At 47.4% G+C, this 19998-nt stretch overlaps 2 protein-coding genes across 5 annotated transcripts in view; one reads left to right on the top strand and one right to left on the bottom strand.

Annotated features, from left to right (window-relative positions):
- Window positions 1–259: 259 nt before the first annotated feature.
- Window positions 260–5291, top strand: LOC135327487 (uncharacterized). The gene is made up of 14 exons (XM_064506433.1): window positions 260–668; window positions 761–799; window positions 1001–1072; window positions 1581–1652; window positions 2104–2175; window positions 2281–2379; window positions 2661–2732; window positions 2825–2863; window positions 3080–3139; window positions 3568–3734; window positions 3845–3902; window positions 4410–4481; window positions 4946–5017; window positions 5212–5291. Exons 1-14 carry the CDS (start codon window positions 509–511, stop codon window positions 5289–5291), a joined length of 1134 nt encoding a protein of 377 aa, XP_064362503.1. The 5' UTR covers window positions 260–508.
- A 3909-nt stretch (window positions 5292–9200) lies between these two features.
- The window catches only part of TUBGCP3 (tubulin gamma complex component 3), a 68290-nt gene continuing 57492 nt past the window's right edge, over window positions 9201–19998 (bottom strand). For 3 of the 4 annotated variants that reach the window (XM_064503865.1, XM_064503868.1, XM_064503866.1), the window contains 6 exons: window positions 19660–19795; window positions 14273–14361; window positions 14007–14138; window positions 13489–13629; window positions 12714–12830; window positions 9201–10366 (listed from right to left, as the gene is read on the bottom strand). In XM_064503865.1, the coding sequence (XP_064359935.1) occupies window positions 10208–10366; window positions 12714–12830; window positions 13489–13629; window positions 14007–14138; window positions 14273–14361; window positions 19660–19795 (774 nt within the window). In that variant the 3' untranslated portion in view covers window positions 9201–10207. Of the gene's footprint in view, window positions 10367–12713; window positions 12831–13488; window positions 13630–14006; window positions 14139–14272; window positions 19151–19659; window positions 19796–19998 lie in introns of those variants that run through there. The other variant, XM_064503869.1, reaches the window with a different exon arrangement.

Raw genomic sequence — 19998 nt, 5'->3', positions numbered from 1 at the left:
GGAAGAAGGGGCCGAGGGGCCACGTGTTTGTCTTGGGGGTGCTTGGGGGCTGTCGTATAGCGGCTGGATGCAGGACTTGGAGAGGCGCCAGGTCCCAGCCAGCGAGTGCCGCTGGTCCTCCTGTAGCTGGGAGACTCTTCAACTGCATGTGTGGGATGAGCATTCCTTTTCAATTTCTTCTGCATGTGACATTTAACTGAACAAGTCCTTGGCCAACGATAAGGCACTGAAAAGAGCACGAGTGCAACTCAGAAAGGCTTCGGAGATCTGCGCTGGCTGCTTTGGCTCGCAAAGCGCTGTTGGCGAGTCCCCTGAGCCTGTGCTGCTTCCAGTGCCTGCTGCCAACTGGGCTGGCATGATCGGATTGAGTTTACAGCTTGTGTGAGCTCCGGGGCATCCTTTCCCCCAGCAGCTCCATGCCTGCTTAGATTTATGGCCATAGGGTGCCACTGCAGACACCCGCTAAGCGTTTGCAAGGTGCCCATGAGCTGAAGTATGGTGTTATTATATGTTGCCCGTCATTCACCACCCTTCATATCCAAAGTCGTCTGTGGAAATACATCATGAGAACTTCTCCCATCTGTGTTTGGTTACAGATGTGGCTGTAGTTGAGGATTATCGAGTTTCTCAACTGCATCCTGTTGTTGAGCCTCTGGGTCTTCCCACGGGTATGTAGTCAATTTTTACTTCCCTGAAAGAACAAGAACGTTCCTTGTGCTATTTTGTTCCCGTTAACTTGTACTTCATACTTCCTCTGCAGGTGGTCCAAGTGCTTTAGGGCCGCGGGGGGTCCTCAAGGGTAAGTTGTGAGCATTTCTTTCCTTTGAGAGCTGCCAGGTGCCAGGCAAAAGATCCTCTCTGCTCCTCCACAGCTTTGAGACTTGCGACCTACATATATGTCCCATCATGGCCCCCCTTCCATTCGCTACCATTGCTTTGTGAAGAAGCTGTAATGGGAAGAAGAATGTAATGGGAGCCATTCTCATGTGTTTGGTTACAGATGTGGCCATGGGTGATGAAGATTTTCCTTCTCCTCTGGACCCTGGATATGAGGCTCAGAGACTTCCTGGAGGTGAGCAGTCAGCAGATACTCAGTTGAAGAAATAAGCATTTCTTTTCTCCCTCTGTAGTGCACTCCTGAGGAGGCCAAGGTCTGCAGCACACATGCCCTGACCAAAGGGCAGCAGAACAACTAGGGGTAACGCTGGTTCAGTCCTAAACTGGCCAGTGGGCTCCTGTGCGTGAGCAATGTAAACAATCCTTGTTGTCCTCCGGTTCTGAAGGTTGCCTGTTGCTAGAGTTCTGGTTTCCTTGGTGTACATTAGACACCTCCCCAGAAAAAAGCACCAAGGTCCTCATGTGTTTAGGCTGGGGGTGCTTGGGGGCTGCTGGGTAGCGCCTTGACGGAGGATTTTGGAAAGGCGGCAGGGCTCAGCCAAGTGCTCCTGGCCCTCCTGCAGCTGGGAGACTCTCGAACTACATGTGTGTCCCCCATTCCCCTCCCATTCATGGCAAGTCACTTCTGTGGAAGTATGTTGCAGCACGTAATGAAAACTTGTCTTGTCTGTGTTTGCTTACAGGCATTCCTGCAGGCAGTGGCCTTCCAGCTTCCCAGCTGGATCCTGTTTCTGAGCCTCAGGAGCATGCCAGGAGTAAGTGGTGGAGATGTACTCCCTTCCTGGGAGGAACCTTTGGTTTCAGAGTTGTATTCGTGGGCCGTGTAGCTTCAGTCCTTGGCTGAGGCTCATGCCCGCAAAAGAGCAGAGTGGGCTTTGGGAGGGCTTCAGAGATCTGCGGTGGGTGCTTTGCCTGGCTTCTCCAGCCTTGTGCTTTTCCAGTGCCTACAGCAAAGCCAGCAGGCTTGTTGGGGTTGAGCTTAGAGCTCAGGTGAGCTCCAGGGCATCCTTTCCCAGCATGCTTGGATTTGTAGCCACGTGGTGCCTGTGCAGGCACCCAGTAAGTGTTTGCCAAAGACTCAGGAGCGGAAGGGCAAGACGAGTGCCTTGCTGTAATGAGAGGTTCCATGCTCATTCGCTACCATTCAAATCTGAAGCAGCATATGGAAATAGGTAACGAGAGCTCTGCTTGTCTCTTTGGGTACAGATGTGGCCGCAGGTGATGGCAATGCAGCTTCTCAGCTGGATGCCCATGTAGAGTCTGTGGGGAATCGTACAGGTGAGCTGTGACTATTTGCCTACTCTTTTGGGTTATTTGAAAGAAGGAGCATTTACCTGTGCCTATCTTGTTCATGTGCAATTTAACTTAATACTTTCTGTTTAGGTCCTCGGCAGAGGAAGTACGAGGCCCAGAGAGGAAAGTTGGCTGAGAAATATTCTAAACTCCTTCAGAAAATCTTGAAGGACTTGGAAAGAGCAGCTGGTGGGTAGATTTCACTCTGTGTTAAGGGTAATCATTGTAAACGTGAGGTTTTAGAAACAGCTATGGATAATCTGTGGCTTACACAGGAGAAAGGGATCGATCAGAGCCTCGCTGCAGTGACGCACCATGTCACACCTTTGCAGAGTCCTGGCTTCCTTGGTGGAGGTTAGAGACCTCCCTGGAAGAAGGGGCCGAGGGGCCGTGTGTTTGTCTGGGGGGTGCTTGGGGGCTGTCTATGGAAATACATGATGAGAACTGCTCCCATCTGTGTTTGGTTACAGATGTGGCTGAAGTTGATGGCTATCCAGCTTCTCAGCTGGATGCTGTTGCTGAGCCTCCAGGTCTTCCCAGGGGTAGGTAGTCAGTTTTTACTTCCGTGAAAGAACAAGAACTTTCCTTGTGCTGTTTTCTTCCCATAAACTTGTACTTCCTGCTTCCTCTGCAGGTCGTCCAAGGGCTTTACAGCTGCAGGGGAGACGCAGGGGTAAGTTGTGAGCATTTCTTTCCTTTGAGAGCTGCCAGGTGCCAGGCAAAAGGTCCTCTCTGCCCCTCCACAGCTTTGGGACTACTGACCTAGATATATGTCCCATGTGATGATGTGACCCCCCTTCCATTCATTACACCTGCTTTGTGAAGAAGTTGGTAGCAGCTTGTAAGGAAAACTTGCCACCTCTGTGCTGGGTTTCTGCTCTGCCTGTAGGCTATGGTTATCCAGCATTTCGGCTGTTTCCTGTTCCTGAGCCTCAGGACAATCCCCAGGGTAAGTAGTCAAGATGTATTCACTTCCTAGAAGAAGCTTTTACGTTTCCAGCTTTTCCTGGTGGTGAGTGTAACTGAGTAAGTCGTTGGCTGATGCTCAGAGCCACAGAAAAGCAGAGTGGGACTCAGGAGGCCTTGAGAGATGTGCCCCGGGGTGCTTTGCCTTGCAAAGTCTTTGTGCTGCTTCCAAAGCCTGCTGCAAAGCCAGCGGGCTTGCTGGGGTTGAGTTTACAGCTTGCGTGAACTCCAGGGCGTGCTTTCCCGTAGCAGCTCTGTGCCTGCTTAGATGGGTACCCATACGGTGCCTGTGCATGCACCCGGTGAGCGTTTGCAAGATGCTCGTGAGTGGAAGGGCATGACAAGGGCCTTGGTGTAGTTCTGTGTTCCTCGCCCTCATTCACTACCGTTCAAATCTGTGTTTGGTTACAGATGTGGCCGACATTGATGGGCATGCAGCTTCTCAGCTGGATCCCCATTTTGAACCGCAAGATGGCCGTGCACGTAAGTCACGAATATTTAGCTTCTTTGAGAGCTTCCATGTCACGGACACAATATCAGCCAGATACCTTGTCAGCTTTACGTATCTAGAGCTCTATGTGTGTCCCTTTTTCCCCTTCCATGTGCTGTCATTGACTTGAAAAGCTGTGTCTCAAGCTCAAATGGAAGTGTTTATCATGTGTTTTGGATTACAGCTGTTCCCCTGCAGAGGGCTTATCCAGCTTCTCAGCTGGATGCTGTTGCTGAGCCTCCAGGTCTTCCCAGGGGTAGGTAGTCAGTTTTTACTTCCGTGAAAGAACAAGAACTTTCCTTGTGCTGTTTTCTTCCCATAAACTTGTACTTCCTGCTTCCTCTGCAAGTCGTCCAAGGGCTTTACAGCTGCAGGGGAGACGCAGGGGTAAGTTGTGAGCATTTCTTTCCTTTGAGAGCTGCCAGGTGCCAGGCAAAAGGTCCTCTCTGCCCCTCCACAGCTTTGAGACTCGCGACCTACATATATGTCCCATCATGCCCCTCCCCCCCCATTCGCTTCCATTTCGCTTTTGAAAGCACCAAGGGGCCGTGTGTTTGTCCTGGGGGTGCTTGGGGGCTGCTGGGTTGTGCCTCGACGGAGGATTTTGGAGAGGCGCCAGGTCCCAGCCAACAAGTACCCCTGGCCCTATTGCAGCTGGGAGACTCTCAAACTACATGTGTGTCCCCCATTCCCGGCAAGTCACTTCTACAGAAGTATGTTGCAGCACATAATGAAAACTTGTCTTGTCTGTGTTTGCTCATAGGTGTTCCTGCAGGCAGGGGCCTCCCAGGTTCTCTGCTGGATCCCACTTCTGAGCCTCAGGAGCATGCCAGGAGTAAGTGGTGGAGATGTACTCCCTTCCTGGGAGGAACCTTTGGTTTCAGAGTTGTATTCGTGGGCCGTGTAGCTTCAGTCCTTGGCTGAGGCTCATGCCTGCAAAAGAGCAGAGTGGGCTTTGGGAGGGCTTCAGAGATCTGCGGTGGGTGCTTTGCCTGGCTTCTCCAGCCTTGTGCTTTTCCAGTGCCTACAGCAAAACCAGCAGGCTTGTTGGGGTTTGTGTTTGCAGCTTCTGTGAACTTCAGGGTGTGCTTTCCCCTGGCAGTTCTGTGCATTGTCAGATTTACACCCGTACGATGCCCATGCGTGCACCTGGTGTGCGTTTGCAAGATGCTTAGGAGTGGAAGGGCCCGACAAGTTCCTTGGTGGGATTATGTTTTCCCACTGCATTCACTACCATTGAAATCTGAAGAGGTGTACGGAAATATGTAATGTGAGCTGTTCTCATGTGTTTGGTTACAGATGTGGCCATAGGTGGTGGAGATTTATCTTCTCATCTGGACTCTGATTTTGAGTCTCTGGGGAATCTCAGAGGTGAGTTGTGACTCTTGGTTTATTTTGAGGGTGCCATGTCCCTACCTAAAGGTCAGGAAGGGTTCTCCAGAGCTGTGAGAATCTAGACCTACACGTGTCCCAGGTCATTACAAGATCTCTGTCAGTTCACTACACTTCCCTTACAAACAGGTATATTGCAACAGGTATTTCACCCTTTTCTCCTCCGTGTGTAGTGACAGATGTCCCTGAAGGCAGTGTTTCTCCAGGTTCTCAGGGGCTGAAGCCCCTCCTTGAGCCTTGGGGAAATAAGTAGTCTCTCTTCCTTTCCTTTTGATTTTCCTATTAGTATTTTCTCCTTTTTCCTCTTTTATTGCCCTCTTGGGGAATCCAGGGTGCCCAGCACGCATGCGACCTCCCTGAAGCCCAGAGGCACAGGTAGGGGTAGCGCTGGTTCAGGCTTTCACTGGCCAGTGGGCTCTTGCCCCTGAGAAGTGTCAATCAGCTTTCTTGTCTGCCGGTGCCAAGAGACCAGAATCAGCGATATAACACCACGGCATGTAAAATTGCCTGGGAGTCCCAAACACACAGTGAGATTATCAGTCCTGCAAAAGCCAGGAATGTATGGGATTGTCTCCTTTCCTCCAGGTCTTGGTGGTGACAAAGATGCAAAGGCCGCAGATCATAAAGCCCTACAGATGTACTATTTGGTCCTCCCTGCCGCAGTCTTGGGTTCCATGCTGTTTGTCATAGTGCTGAGCTGTATAGTTACTTCCCGGCTGAGGAAGAGAAAACAGTGAGTTGTTCTTTTCCGACGTTCTTTCTATTTTCTGTGTTTTAGCAACAAAGCATGTGTAGGGATAGTATGGTGGAGTGCCTGGTGAGCTGTTGAGAGGACTCTGTTGAGACGTCTGCTGTTAGCTTTCCTAAGCAGACTCTTCCTTCCTAGCAGTGAGTGCTCTTTCCTGAAAGCCATTCTCGTTGTTGCAGAGAAGCGGTACCAGCTAATGCTGCCGCTGCCTCCAACAGACAAGACCCCAGTACAGAGGAAGGCAGAGGAAAACTGGGAAGAGGGAGAAAAAAGGATGAGCTCACTCTAGAAAATGAAAATTTCAACAACAGCTCCAGTCGCCTTCCGGTGAACTTTGCAACAGAGCTTGCCGAGTTATTTCATGCCATGAATTCAGAAAGTTCATTTCAGCCTAGATGCCAGAGCAGCTCGGATGGTGGTTATGACTCTTCCTCAGATATCCGCATTCCCCGGGATTTACCCCAAGTGGATCTTTCCAAGTGTGTGTGTTTTTGCTACCAACAGGGATATTGTACTTCAGATGCATATTCCGAATAGAATAATAAAAATGATGGGCTAAAATGGCTGTTTTGGTCCTCTGTGTCTGAGTGTAATGCACAGCGCTTACGGCAGGGTTGGATGAGGGAGAGGAGGTGTCAGGGAGTTGCCCTCCCTCAAGGGCTGCCCTCGGTCCCATCATCAATGTAGTTTCCCAGCTTGGGCTGTCATTAAGGTTTCATTCATCCGAATGGGGGAGTGTGGATGAGACATGGCACGCAAATGGTTATCCGTGAACTCACTGGGACTGCTGCACTGGATCCTGGTGGATTTGGGGACTGAGAGGGGAAGGAGGTGCTGTGAAGGATGGCTGTGCAGCTCTGAGCAATGAGTTAGAGGAGTGCTAAAGTGAGACCAGAGGCTGCTGGGGGTTAGTGCAATGGTCTTCTGTGCGCAGAAGCTGAACATCTCCAAGTAGAGAAAAGTGAGAGGGGGCTGGTTGGGCAAGAGAGTAAAAAGCACTGTGATAGGAAGAACACTACTAGCCTTAAAACTGGCACAAAGACCCACAGAAATGGCATTGCTCTGCTCCCAAACACTCAAGCCATGAATAGTAGAGGTAAAGCAGAAAAGGGAATAGAGGTAAAGCAGAAAAGGGAATACAGTCCTATTTGGAGGAAAGCCCAGGATCCTACGTGCTCTCTTTCAAGGGGGTCCAAGTGGACTCTTAGCTTTCCAGAGGAACACAGGCAAACAGTTGCTGTCTCTGAAAACATATGTCACCCCTATTGCTAGCTTGCAGGAGAGGGCAAGGAGTAAAGGTCCTCGTAGGATCCAATAGGAAGGCCATGGCAGGAAGGTGCAGCCCCAGCACCTGCAGTGTCCCTGGGGAAGCTCACAGAGCCCTGAGAAACCTGGTGAGGGAAGGGCATAGGACAGGAAAGGCAAGCAGTGAGATCTGAGGATGTTTCTCAGGTGGCCCAGCAACCCTTTGCCTCTGGGATCAGAAGAACCAGCTCCTCCTCCCTCTTCCCTGCATGTTCATCAAGTGCTGCAGGATTTGCTCGGCACGCTGCACTACGGGACAGGCATTCAAGCGGCAGCCTCCTCTCACGAGGCTCAGCCCGGTAAGCACTAGGAACACACCACTCCCGAGAGCAGCACTTCTCACAGGAAGATGTTCAGGCACTGGGTCTCAAAGCACAACCCGCCCAAACCAAGGGAATCCTTCCCGCGCTGGGTGTGAGCTGGCAGGCAGAGCTGGTTGCGGTGGCTCCTCAGCACAACGAGAGGCAAGGGGAGGAAGGAGCTCAGGGTTACGCCACTGCAGGAGGCCTCCAGGAACACAGAAGCCAAAGCCTAATTCTGCCACAGGCTCCTGGAGAGGCAGGGGAAACTCCCACCTCCTCAGCGGCTGGCTGAGGAATGCCCCCGATGCCACCACTTCTAAAGCAGAGGCTTGAACACAGGAAGTCCTACCACGAGGCAACTGAGAGAGTGTGGCTAGAGGAAGGGCAACTAGCAACGCCTCGCACATCCAAATGTCCGTGCTTTTCAGACTTCGGAGCTGCACTATTGCTCTGCCATAAACCAAGCAGCAAAAGCAAGCCTCAGGTCCAGCCTTGTGCTCCCCTGGGAAACAGCAAGTAGTACACTGGATTCCCTCACTTCTGGGGTGTTGCAGAGGCATCTTGCATTATTTAAGCTAGAAGAGAAGGTAGGTTAGCAGCACAAGTAGGTAGATAAGCTATACCTAACACAGAGAATGTCACAGATTAAGGGCCTCAGCCACCTCTAGCCCCTTAAATTTTTAGAGCTTACCCAAAGAGCCTTTGAGGCAGCTCCAACAGCAGCCGGTCTGCTGAGACTCTTGTGCTTTCCTGTGTAATTCAGGGGATGCCCACATCGTGACCAAGGAGGAAGGATGAGCACCCTTGCCATCAGCTCAGTAACTATTTTGTTCCTAAGGATGCAAATTAATGAATTAATGGATTCATGAATTATTAGGCTAACCTATAGGAAAGGGATTAAGCCCTTGTTTGACTTCTACCTAATAAGCTCATGACATAAGATTGGTTTACACAGTACCTAGTCCTGTAAACTGCAGAGACCCAAATGAACTCAGGCACAGAACAAACTGTGATGAACTTGTCCACCGGGGTGACATTTGTGCAGCGTTTCTGGCATGTGGATTCTCTAGGGACACGGGATCACGTAACACCCTCCTCAGGCAACAGGCCAAAAGGGTCCCTTTGGAGCTGTATTTTTCTAAACAGAATTTGGGAGGGATGGTAAAGTCACAAGCACATAAGCTTTGTGCTTCTTTCAGGCTTTACAATAACAAAATACCCTCACCACGTGCACAGAGTAGTCCCACCTGTCAAGTGATTCTTGCAACGTCAGGAGGCCAGGCTCTGAAGCCTACAGCTCTCCCCTGGCACACCAAACAGCCCTTGCCTTCGGGACCAGGTTTTCTTCTGGCTGAAATGGTGCCTGCAAGCCCTCCTGTGAAGCTGCCTTGGCAGGTCCTGTAAGGGGTGCAGAGTTCAAACCCTTACATGTTTTCTTTAACCAAACAGAGGACTCCAGATCCTGCCAGATAACCTTCAAGTTCTGGTGCCCAGAGAACAAACCTGTTAGTCCATGGCTGCGGGTTTGATGTGTCGTCCCCACGAGAGTTCGCCTCCCTTGTGGCTCACAGCAGCCTCCCCTGAACCATCTGCAAGTGCCTACACTTTCCAGCAGTTTGAGCAGAGGCAGGGCAGAAAAGCCCACAGGCTTGCTGTACCTGAGAAAAACTGCTAGTCAATAAATTGCTCAGAACCACGACTATTGTTAATACTTGTACCAAAACCCTGTAATGGGTAGGGATCTGTAAACCAATTACACTCCTAACTGCAAGTGTCTCCCTTTCCATTACAAAAAGCAAAACAACTGTTTGAAAGATAATTGTGTTTTTATTTTTCTAAGCTTGTACGTGGAACATAATAAATGACCTGATATCATGGCATCTTTGCAAAAGAAGAGTTGTGTCGTGCCCGTCCCGCCCCACCCTAGCATCTGGACAACAATATATAAATATTTACAATGAAAAAATAGGGAAGGAAGAGAAATAATGTAGTCAACCTTAGCCAAGTCCCTTTCTTTCTAACATCTCAGATTCTCAACACAAACTACCTCATTCATTTCTATCCCTACAGACACTTTCCTTTGACAGTAGTGAGGCTTTAACTTCAGTTCTTAGGATATCATATGTGAAATAAATTCACTCCTGCTCTGCTTCTACAGTTTGCTCCTCTTCAGCAGCTGTAGAATTTGCCTGTTAAATCATTTCTACTTGAAACTGCTAACTTTGAAAACAAAGAAAAAATAAAGTTAAGTTTATGTCCCAGGATACAAAGTTTCTCACACAGTCCAATACATCACAACACTGAAAATGAGCATAATAAAATGCTTTTGATAGCTTCTTAACATGGACATTAGGTCTGAGTTCTAATCTGTCAGCTTTAACAAAAGCTATTTTCAAATAGAACAAGTATGTAGAAAAAATAACCTTCTTATTTTCTTGTTAAAAAAGGAAATGGTGCCTCCTAAAACAAAAGATGCAACTTCCTGGACACAGATCAAAGTTACAGTGGAGGGAGCTTACAAAGCTCCAAATTAAATGTGGCATTTGTGGAAAAGGATGATTTAACAAGTTGATTGCAAGAGGTTCAATCAGCTCATTTAGTCTGGCTGTTTTATAAACATCAGTGTAAAAAAACATACTTTTTTGCTTTCTGCTATATAGTGTCACACAATCACAGGACGGGAAACATGTTGCCTGCAGAAATGGTGGACACTTATCGCACGCCACTTGGTGTAATTATGTTCACATTGATTGCCTTGTCCAACAAGAGGTTCAACATCCTTCGGATACCGAGGTGCAGCTACTAGAAACTGTTTCACATATGTGAGCTCCGTCTGCCTCTAGTGCCCAAAGAAATACGAAGCCTTGGCTCTCTTGCTTTATAATGTTCATTGAAGTCCAATCTAAAGCTAAGAAATCGAAGACTTTCATCAGAACTGGTTGTCAGCAAGACCAAGAACTGCTGGACGATTCCCTGAATGAGAAAGAAAAACCCAAGAGACATGTAAGAACATGTCAGATGTGTTTCACACAAGGATGCGAGGTAGTATATAAGCCTGGCAAAGAGGCAGTGAGAATCCAGGAAAATGCAAACACAAGCATTTATACCTAAATGTTAGCAACAGAGTTACATTGTATTCACACTTTCTGCAAAAACTCAGAAGCTTCATTTTGTCTTTAAACTACTACCATACACAGTTCAGTGTCTTCAGCATGCCCGGCTCATCGTTTCAAACAGAGCAGCCCTCTTGCCTAGCTGGGACTCCCCAGCCTGTCTTAGGGCTCCCAGGATGGGGGCTGCAGGGCAACTTCCCCTGCGCCACTGCCCCAAACCTCCCAGGCCAACTCCACAAGACTTTGGAGACCACTCAGGACCCATGCCACACAGGCAGGACACCTCAATATAGTCCCAGGTTGCAGGAACAAGGCCGGCCAAACCAGCCTGAAACCACTGCTTGCTTCCAAAGGACCTACTTGTGGTAGGTGACACCTATAGCAGCAAATAGCACCGCAGAACCGCAGAGGATCTGCTGAGTGGGGCAGTGGGTGCTGCATACCCAGTGACTAGCCTGTATGCCTTTGGAGGGGGGCATTATTTGGGGCTAGCTCTCCTCTGGTCTCCAGCACTGTGCACCTGGCAGCAGTCAGGACCCAGGAGGCACGGACCTGCAGCCCACCTTCCCCTTCAGCTCCAGCCAAGGGGTTATGGGAGCTCTGCACAGGACGGAGCAAAGCTCAGGAGGTAGGGAGTGTGGGAAGACTCCCTTCAAGAGCTCACTCATGATCTTCGCTGAAATGCTAGTGTGGACGTATCCATAGGGAGAGCACCCAACGACCTTCAGACAAAGGCTGGCCAGGGAGGTCCTGCTTGGGAAATCCATGGTGGGGCTGTGCCAGAATATAGTCCAGGCAGACAGAAGCTCTATCACCAACCTCTAGCAGTTCTTCTGAGCATGCAAATGACAATTTATTCCGGGCTTTCAATTCTTAAAGAATTTAGCACAATTTTTCACGTGCAGGAAAAATGCCATATTTGGACCCAGAAGGCAAATTGCTCCCAAACTTGGAAGTCCTTGCATCAATAGCCTGGGATCAGTACAGCCTCCAGCAACAGTCACCAGCATTTTCTGACCTTAGCCCTTCTGACCTGTTTTCCCTCAAACCTGCATGTGAACTGAACTCTTTGGGCAATGCAGCACTTCATCCAGGGTAGCTAAATCCTGGCGAAGCTACAGGCAATAGAGAAATGGATCTTATGGTGGAAATTGCTGGAGAGAAGTGTTGGGAAGTGCTGTGCACATGCTGAAAAGGTATGGATTCGCCATTATAACTGCTGTACATAACCTGTACCTACTGTACTGTTACAAGCTAAAAGGAAAATGTGGGTGAGTTATCTCAGCAAAAAAGCACTTTCATTCATTTACCTAGGGAAACAATGCATGTTTACATGTTTAATATTTGTCTAAATGCATGTTTATGGAAAGTAAAAAGTAAAAAGAAAGAAGAGATAAGAAATATCAAGAAAAAATAAGAAGAAAGCAGGTCCAACAGCTCTAGGTCAAACTCAGCATTAGCATCATTAAATAAAACTACCTTCAGATATGCCAAAGGTGATAAATAAGAGTAGGTAAAAGGAATACTAAAAGAAATAAAGAATTTCCCATGTGTGAAGGTCAAGAGGTGAGCTATAGGTAGGGTTTTGGTTTCCAGTGGACCTGGGTTCAAACCTGAAAAGGCTGCTGCGGCACACGCGGCTGTGCCCCCTCCTCTGTTTCTTTCTGGCATGCTTTCCCTGCAAGCTAACACCTGGTTTCGCTGAGGAATGGGAGCTTTCAAATCAGATGCAAGAAAGCAAGACAATGGGAGAATAATGCCTCTCAAAGAAAGTATTCTGTGCACACTGCCCCAACAGCTCACCCATTGCCCCTTTTCGCACCCTTAGAATTGAGTAGTAGGTCCTGAAAAAAGGACTGTTTCTGCATGTCTTTAACAGCAATGACTTGCAAAGGCTGAGAAAACAAATGGAATGCAGTAGGAATTTGATTTTTTCAGATTATACCAAAACATGCCTATTGCCTCCCCTCCTGAAAGAAGGAAGAGACTTAAATGAAGAGACTAGCCCTCTTTATCAGGGGAATACAGATAATCACAAAAAGCTGCTGAAGAACGGTGAATACAGACTTCTAAACAGAGCAGCAAAAACTGAATACCAAATCCACTAATGGCGCATATCAATGCAGTAATAACACCTAACCTGCATTTGAAATTGATTTCTACTTATCAAAACTCATAATCCATATACAGAAATAACTAAGGGGCACCTGGTAAAAATGAGTAAGTATTCGAAGCTGGGAGCACATTTTGGGGATTGATTCTTGAAATTCTTTTATCCTCTTGTTCTCTTCCTCCTCTTCTGACGCAGTTACACCCCATTCGCCCTACAAAGAGACCAAAGAAAGAATAGGCCAAGCTTCACATGACAGAAGTGACTCATAAGCCCACCTTCTACCTGGCTAAACCACCATGTTCAACTAAACATCACCAGAGCAAGACAAACACATAGCCTCTGATACTGAAACTGTCAGTCCACTCAGCAACTGTACAGCACAGGAGACTATTCAAGCTGCATTAATGACCTGGCTCCTTTAGAAGGAAAAGTTACAGAAGTCCTTCTCACAATCTTTGTAGGAAGACAGAGACTATTAAGGAAATCTCAGGTTAACAAAGTCTCATCCCAGCACCACACTTCCCACAGACGCGCAGTACAGAGGCAGGCATGGAGCTATGGCATTCACTGGGAAAAGTTTTAGAATACGCAAGCTGCTTCCATTCCCTTCACCTGAAACAGCCCTAAACTTCTTGTCCTCCAAAAAATCTATTCACCTAGACTTTTGGGGCAAGACAGACGTGAAAAATGCCATTCAGGGGCTTTTATTTGAATTCACTACCTACCACTGATGACTTCTACACTTGTCCCAACATTAAATTTTTGTTTCAGCTCTAGATGTTGTCAAAAAAACCCTGAGCATTATATAGCAAGAAACATATATATATGCCTCAATTAACTGCCATGTTCTAGTGATAACATTACTGTACCTCAAGCTCACGCTGTTTCTTTCTCTCCTCAAATTGCAACCTCAGCTGCAACTCTTCCAAAGCAGCTCTGTACATTGCATCTTGGGCATTCTGGAGCTCAATGATCTGATCAAAAACAGCCCGAAGCTGGTTGAGAAGTCCCTGTGAGATGGTACAACAGCAAAACACTGAGGACAGTTCTACAGTGAAAGAGATTTAACTTACTACCACTCTTTGGAACATGGAAAAATGTAATCTTTTTAAACACAGCCAGACAGATTGCTCTGCAAAGCCCCAAGTCAGTTGCTGCATGAGCATGCAGCTCCTTGGAACCAAAAGCAACTGGCTCACATTGTAGCAAGTTCTATCATCAGCACCCATCAGTGTGTGCACGGACTAGGTACAAAGCCTACCACCAATCTTATAGCAGAGGGAGAAAAATGACTTTTCCCAGTGTTCTTGTAACATAATAGAGGAGGGTTGCTAACCCATGAGCCAAGAGCACAAAGCTACAGCTTAATGCAAAGGTAACAACTTACCCTGGAGTCACTATCCAGCAAGCACCGAGCAATGATTGTGTCCAGAAAAACCTCATGAGCCGCAATGATGTGATCCAAGTCCTGTGCTTGTTGGACCTTGTTCCAGAGTTCATCCCACGAACATTCGAGTACCTGGAGCAATGATTCAGGATTGGGCTATTTTGATTTGCTAGAGGACAAGCTCTTTGAAATTTAACACACACAACACGTACAGGGTATTAAAAGTGCTTCTTTTTTAAGCAACCAATTGGGCGAATAAAGTGTACCTCAAATGTAATGTAATACTGCATTTGATGAATGAAATGGACCATTTCTGATGCCAGAACGTGACACTGATGCAGCACCCCAGAAAGCTCTGTAAAAAATTCAAAGAGATGGTATGTTAAAGACCAAAAGGACAGCAATAGCCATCAAACCAGCTTGGTAACCTTTTATTCTGCCAAACGGAGTACCCCACAAAACAGCCATGAAACTTGGATGGTAACTGCGATACTGGCTGGTAACGCAAGATCAAAGAACTTTGCACAATGAACTCCTTGAAAAGAGAGCCAAAGAGCATGCTGACTGTGTGATCAGACAGTGCTGAAAACCTGCGGAGCATCATGAGAGAAAAAGACCTTTGCAGTCCCCCAAGAGACCAAAATACAGTGAATGTTCCATGCACTCTTTGATTGAAAGTCTAAGCCTACAGATCCACAGTTGCTTCTTCTTCAGTCTCCTCAGATGTCTTGCAATTAGCCTTCAAAGACAGAGAGAGCAGAATTTGCATTACTTAATTACACTCAGACCAAAATGGAGGATGGCTGTGACAGGACTGCGGAGTTCATGACTCAGGTGTTCCAGGCTCGGTTCCTCATGCCACCACACAGACCCAGAGGCAAGTCATCCTTACAGCCTCAGCTGCTCACCTGCAGAAGACGGTATCTCTGTTGCAGAAGGGCAGTGTCAAGAAAACCGTCAATGGCATAATTCTCTGGTATGCAGCTATTCAACGTTTTGGAACTAGGCAGACGTCTGGGGAGAGGAAGTCCTCTCTCTCAACAGCTGCCAAAGTGATCATGCAGCTGTAGACAAGCACTGAGACTGCCACAAAAGGAATGCTGCCTTTTCATCTGCTGGGATGTTACAGAGCCATTCACTGCGCTGAATGACAGACCAGCCGGCTCCTCTGTTCTTCATTCCTCACACATTTGCAGGAAGACTGTCTCCAACACTTTAGGCTGCATCAACTTGAAATAGGGTCAATGAAAATAACCTCTCGGGCTGGTAAAACAGTAGAAATTCCTTAACATTGGTGATGAGAATGCACTGGTATTCCTTCTTCACATTACTAATAGCAACAGAGCAAGCTTGACTTTACTGCCTGCCATTACTCCTTTAAAGCACTACAATCCCGGGTGTTCATACGGTTTGGGAATGGGCAATAAAGCTATCCTAGAAAGAGAACACTACTTCTAGGGAGTTGACAAAGCCCCTCCAGTTGCTCCTCTCCTCCCTCCAGCCAGAGGGCAGACCATGTCTTTGTCAACACACACTCCTTTCTCAGAGGCAAACACCCAGAGAAGCCCATGCTGGCCTCCTTCAGCCAGCAAGAGCTACAGGGGCCTGGCCAGCATCCTAAACACCTGTGCTGCTGAACGTGCAGCCAAAACAGAAGTCGGTGACAACGCAGCTTTTATCTGCAAACAACTGCTCCATGGCAAAGCAGAAGAAATGCCTCCTGGCAGGGGGGAAATAGGAACACAGACCAAACTGCCTTCTGAGCAAAAACAAGTCCCTAACAATGGGAGATAGTTCCTGCTTGAAAACTCTGGGACGAGGAAAATGAAAGTGGTTACCTGCTCCCTCGTCTCAAAGGAGTCCGCAAGGCAGAACACCCATAAACACTGGCTTGGAGTCAGAGAAGCGCTCACTGGGGACAGAGAAATGATAGGAAAGGAAATGGCATTTCCCAGGAAGAGGAAGAAACGGAGTCATGCCATGAGGTCCCACAGACCAGCCCTGTGAATCACAGCAGACTCCACAAGAGCCTCTTTCCCAGCCCCCTCCAGAGGCAGAGGCGTTCCTTGCCTCCTCAAGTCTAACAAAGCCGACAGCAAAGTACCTCAGAGCTGAAGAGCAGCCTTGGACTCTGCAAAGAAGGAAGCAACAAGCTCTGAGAAGAAACAAATACTGTGCCAGTGCCTGCATGTCCAGGCTTTCTTCCAAAGCCACCTCCTTGCCATTGGAAACTTTGGTCCTGCAGGAAAAGACGTACTTGCACCTCGGGCATGTTAAACTCGTGTCCAGGAGGACAATTCACGTCAGAGTCTCGGAACCGACAGAACCCCCCTGCGTGCTAGTTACGGCCAGGCTTGCACAACTGAGCCCTTCACACTCCCATGACGTCATTATAGAAGTCGGGGGACACACAAGCCAAAACATGAGTAAAGACAGAAATGCCGTTTGCATAAAGCTGCCTCCCTGCCTGTGCATGTTCTTCTGGGCCACCGACTCTTTCCTCACAGACCTTTCCTGCCTCCCCTGCACCCAAGATTTTGCAATTCGGAAATCACTCGACATCACCTTGAATGGACAAGACGAAATGGAATTCATGGACTTGGAACAGAAGAACTTGTGCTTGAGACACAGGGTCAGTGCTTCTGCTGGGAAACCCAGGGGGAGTCAGCTGGGCAGACTCGGCTCTGCTGCTCCACCACAGCCCACAAATCCCAATCCTATCAGAAGACAGGAAAAATGGAGGAAGCTCCCTGCCCTTCCTTTCTCTTTCCTGCCCGTCCCAAAGGTACTGATCACCAGGGCCGCCAACACTCACCCCCCTATCAGAGAGACACATACAGGCCAATACCTTCTTGCCAAGACTACAAGCCTTCAGTTGACTAAACCACGACTGTCCAAGCTCTTCAAAGGACACAGCACAAAGGGGAGTGCTACACCTGCACTAGCATTTGACACCCCCATGCTCGGAGCCCAAACAACTAAGGAAGAAGTCAAAGACTTGCTTACACCACTCGAGGGAAAGGCAAGCAAAGAGCTGGGGTGTTAGCCATTCCCATCAGGAACAGATGAGCAAGGGATGGAGAAGGGAAGCTCTCAAGCCAGGCTAGCAGTTCCTGCTGGGGGAGTTCTCTGAAGAGGCACATGGGTGAAAACACCCACAATGCAGCCTCTAGTAGCTGCGCTTCTGTAACACCAAAGCTCTGCAAAACTCATGCAAGCAACACTAAACATGGACGCTGGCATTCCCGCTTTACCCCTCTACTCCCACCAGCCAAAAAGGTCCTCAGTCTAAACACCTACATACATCTTGCTAAACATTACCATGTCACAAAGAAGGGCATCCCTCCCGAGCTAGAGTTCCTTACAGACATGCAGCTAGGGCAGAGAAGTCAAGCCTGAGCCAGCACAAATGCTCAGAGATACTAGGATCTTCTCAGCTCCAAAGGGCCATCGGAAGCTCCCAATCCCTTCTCAGCACACCAGCGCCGCTACCCTGCACACCTTCCACTTCCCTCTCCAAATCAGCTCCTCCTAGCTGAGCCGCTTCTGGTCCGAGCTCAGCCAGAGCCCAGGCAATGCAGGAGGGGAAAACACCGGAGCTCAGAAGGCTGCCTCGCTGAGGCTGCTTACCTGCAGCACAGGGAAAAGGGAAATGCAGGCGACAGTGGGAAGGCCTCGAGGAAGCTGAACACAAGGCAATGGAGAAGGATCAGGCAGCAGGAGGCACCTTCCCTTTCGCTCCTGCTGCCTCTCCTAGGCAGCTCCAGAAGGGTCTCTTTTAAAGCTGCTCTCCCTGCCTCCGAGCCAGGCTGAGTAGAGGCCACACCAGAACCACAGAGTTTTTGTGGTGAGCTCTTGGAGCTTCTGAAATCCACAAGTGACCTGGTAAACAGGTCTGATGGACTCCATAACTGAAACATGCAGAGACACAGTTTGGGGTCTCTCATGGGGGAGGGCAATGGCAATATTGTCCGTGGAGTACAGTCTCAAGTTGCCTGCTATTTCCTTCTCAACATGAGGTGGGCATAATAGGAAGACATACATGCCATCCTCACAAAGTCCAGCCTTCGGTGCCAGGATATGTGAGTAAGTCATGAACTCCTTCTTGCTGAGAGCCGCAAAAGCCACCAGGAGCACTAAGGGAAATGCACAAGAACATGAGACCTCCGGTTGGTTCAGGTTGTGCACAAGGTTCAGTGAGGCTAGAACATTTTGTCTTAAGCTAAATCTAAACATTCAGTGACACCAGTAAGAGACAAGGAGTCAAAATCATATATTTCTTGTCATTGTGCAGGTCCTCAGACACCTTCATCAAAAAGAAAAAAGAACCAAATAACACCTCCACAGGCCTGTAGCTGACATGCTAACCAGAGCCAGAACATGTTTTCTAGATACACGCTAGAGGAATGATTGAAAGAGACAACATTTTCTTGGTATTTGGATAAAATCTGTGCAAGAAGTCCCCCGCCAGGAGTCCATCTTTCAGGCTGTAGCATGAAGCTATACACAGAAGAGCTAGAGTGTGCTACCTAGTGTAGTCTTAAGACAGGGTTGTTGAGAAAAGTAATGGTAAGTACAAGGAGTAAACACTGGTGGAGGGAAGGTGAAATGCGTACAAGGAAAATACACCTGAGCACTTCTTTTACGCTGTGCTGTACCTTAATGCTCTATACCAAAAGGAATGTATATTCAAAGTGCTCAGGTTTTGCAGAGTTGCCACTGTGTGGATTATTTGTTTATATCTTAAACATACAGAAAACAATATCTATTCAACTCTTCTACCTACTCCATTCTGAACTTGCAGTTAGGAAACTTGATGTTTTCTCTGACTTCAAAACTAGAACCCTGTAATGGAACCAAGTTAGGCATAAAAGAGATTGTTTTACAGAAAAGTAAAGGCTACAAATGTAACTAAAATGTTATATTGCCTTAGATTCCCTTTTTTATCTATCTTCTTTTTTCAAATCAAGAAAGATACTGAAGCTTAGTTTATTAACCATCCACAAAGCAATACGTTTTAGACGAAAACACATTTGATGAAAAACATGTAATGTGTATAAGCAGCAGCTGGAAAGCCAAAGAAGTCACAAAGCTTCGCATGGGCTCAGCCAGTACCCAGATGATCTCCATCATATGACTGGTATCTGTCAACAATAAAAGGACAAAACATCTACAGATTTGGCTGGCAGCTTCTTTTGTTACACTACATGACTGAACTTACTAATCCTTAAACCACGCTGTGGCAATTTGTTAGATGTAAATTAGAAAATGCAATCTACAAAAGTAAAATGACTTTAGCTGTATTATGACAGTATTCCTACTGCTTGGCTCTTCCACAAAAACACCTGCCTTTAAAACAGTCACTTCACTGCTTTGTTTCTTCTTTCCAGAGACATGGAACATTTCATCTGCTCACTGCTACAAAATTCACAACTAAGGATTAATTAAAACAATAAACAGGGGAAACTTCCATTACCAATTATGCTGTTTCACCTTCATCATCTATCATAAAACCTTTAGTCAAGAGGAGCAACAAAATATAAAATCAACCTGTCCCAGTGGATTTTTTTTTTTTCATAACACACAGTTTAAAATAATTTGCAGTCATCTAAATTCAGTTTTCAAGTATGTTATCCATTTGGGTCCCTCTTACCTGGCATACTTTTCAAAAGCTTTGCATTGCACATGTGTCTTTTCCATATATCAGTAAGTATATACTCCATCCGCTTTGCTCTCCAAAGGAAATTAAATACTCTTAGATAGTGGCTCATGCACTCACGTGTAAATACCTAGAAAATCAACAAAAGATCACTACAAATTTAACAGATGTACCACATGTTCTGAGGGACAGAGAACCACTTCACAGACCATCTGTTATGACTCATGTAGTGTATGAGTAAATATTGGCAGAACCAAGTCACTGAAAAGCTCACAGCTATTGGGAAGATGCTTCTTCAACAGTTTAACTAGCTGAGTTACCAAACATTCAACT

This window comes from Dromaius novaehollandiae, chromosome 1 (assembly GCF_036370855.1).
Source record: "Dromaius novaehollandiae isolate bDroNov1 chromosome 1, bDroNov1.hap1, whole genome shotgun sequence".
Lineage (NCBI taxonomy): Eukaryota > Metazoa > Chordata > Aves > Casuariiformes > Dromaiidae > Dromaius > Dromaius novaehollandiae.
This window is presented reverse-complemented; position numbering and strand designations above follow the sequence as displayed.

What these genes read in the sequence shown, in the direction of transcription:
- LOC135327487 (XM_064506433.1), top strand. Translation starts at nt 509, where the DNA reads ATGTTGCCCGTCATTCACCACCCTTCATATCCAAAGTCGTCTGTGGAA. An exon ending in GTCTGTGGGGAATCGTACAG is followed by an intron (nt 2,176 to 2,280) that starts GTGAGCTGTGAC and finishes CTTTCTGTTTAG; the next exon opens with GTCCTCGGCAGAGGAAGTAC. An exon ending in GCCTCCAGGTCTTCCCAGGG is followed by an intron (nt 2,733 to 2,824) that starts GTAGGTAGTCAG and finishes CTTCCTCTGCAG; the next exon opens with GTCGTCCAAGGGCTTTACAG.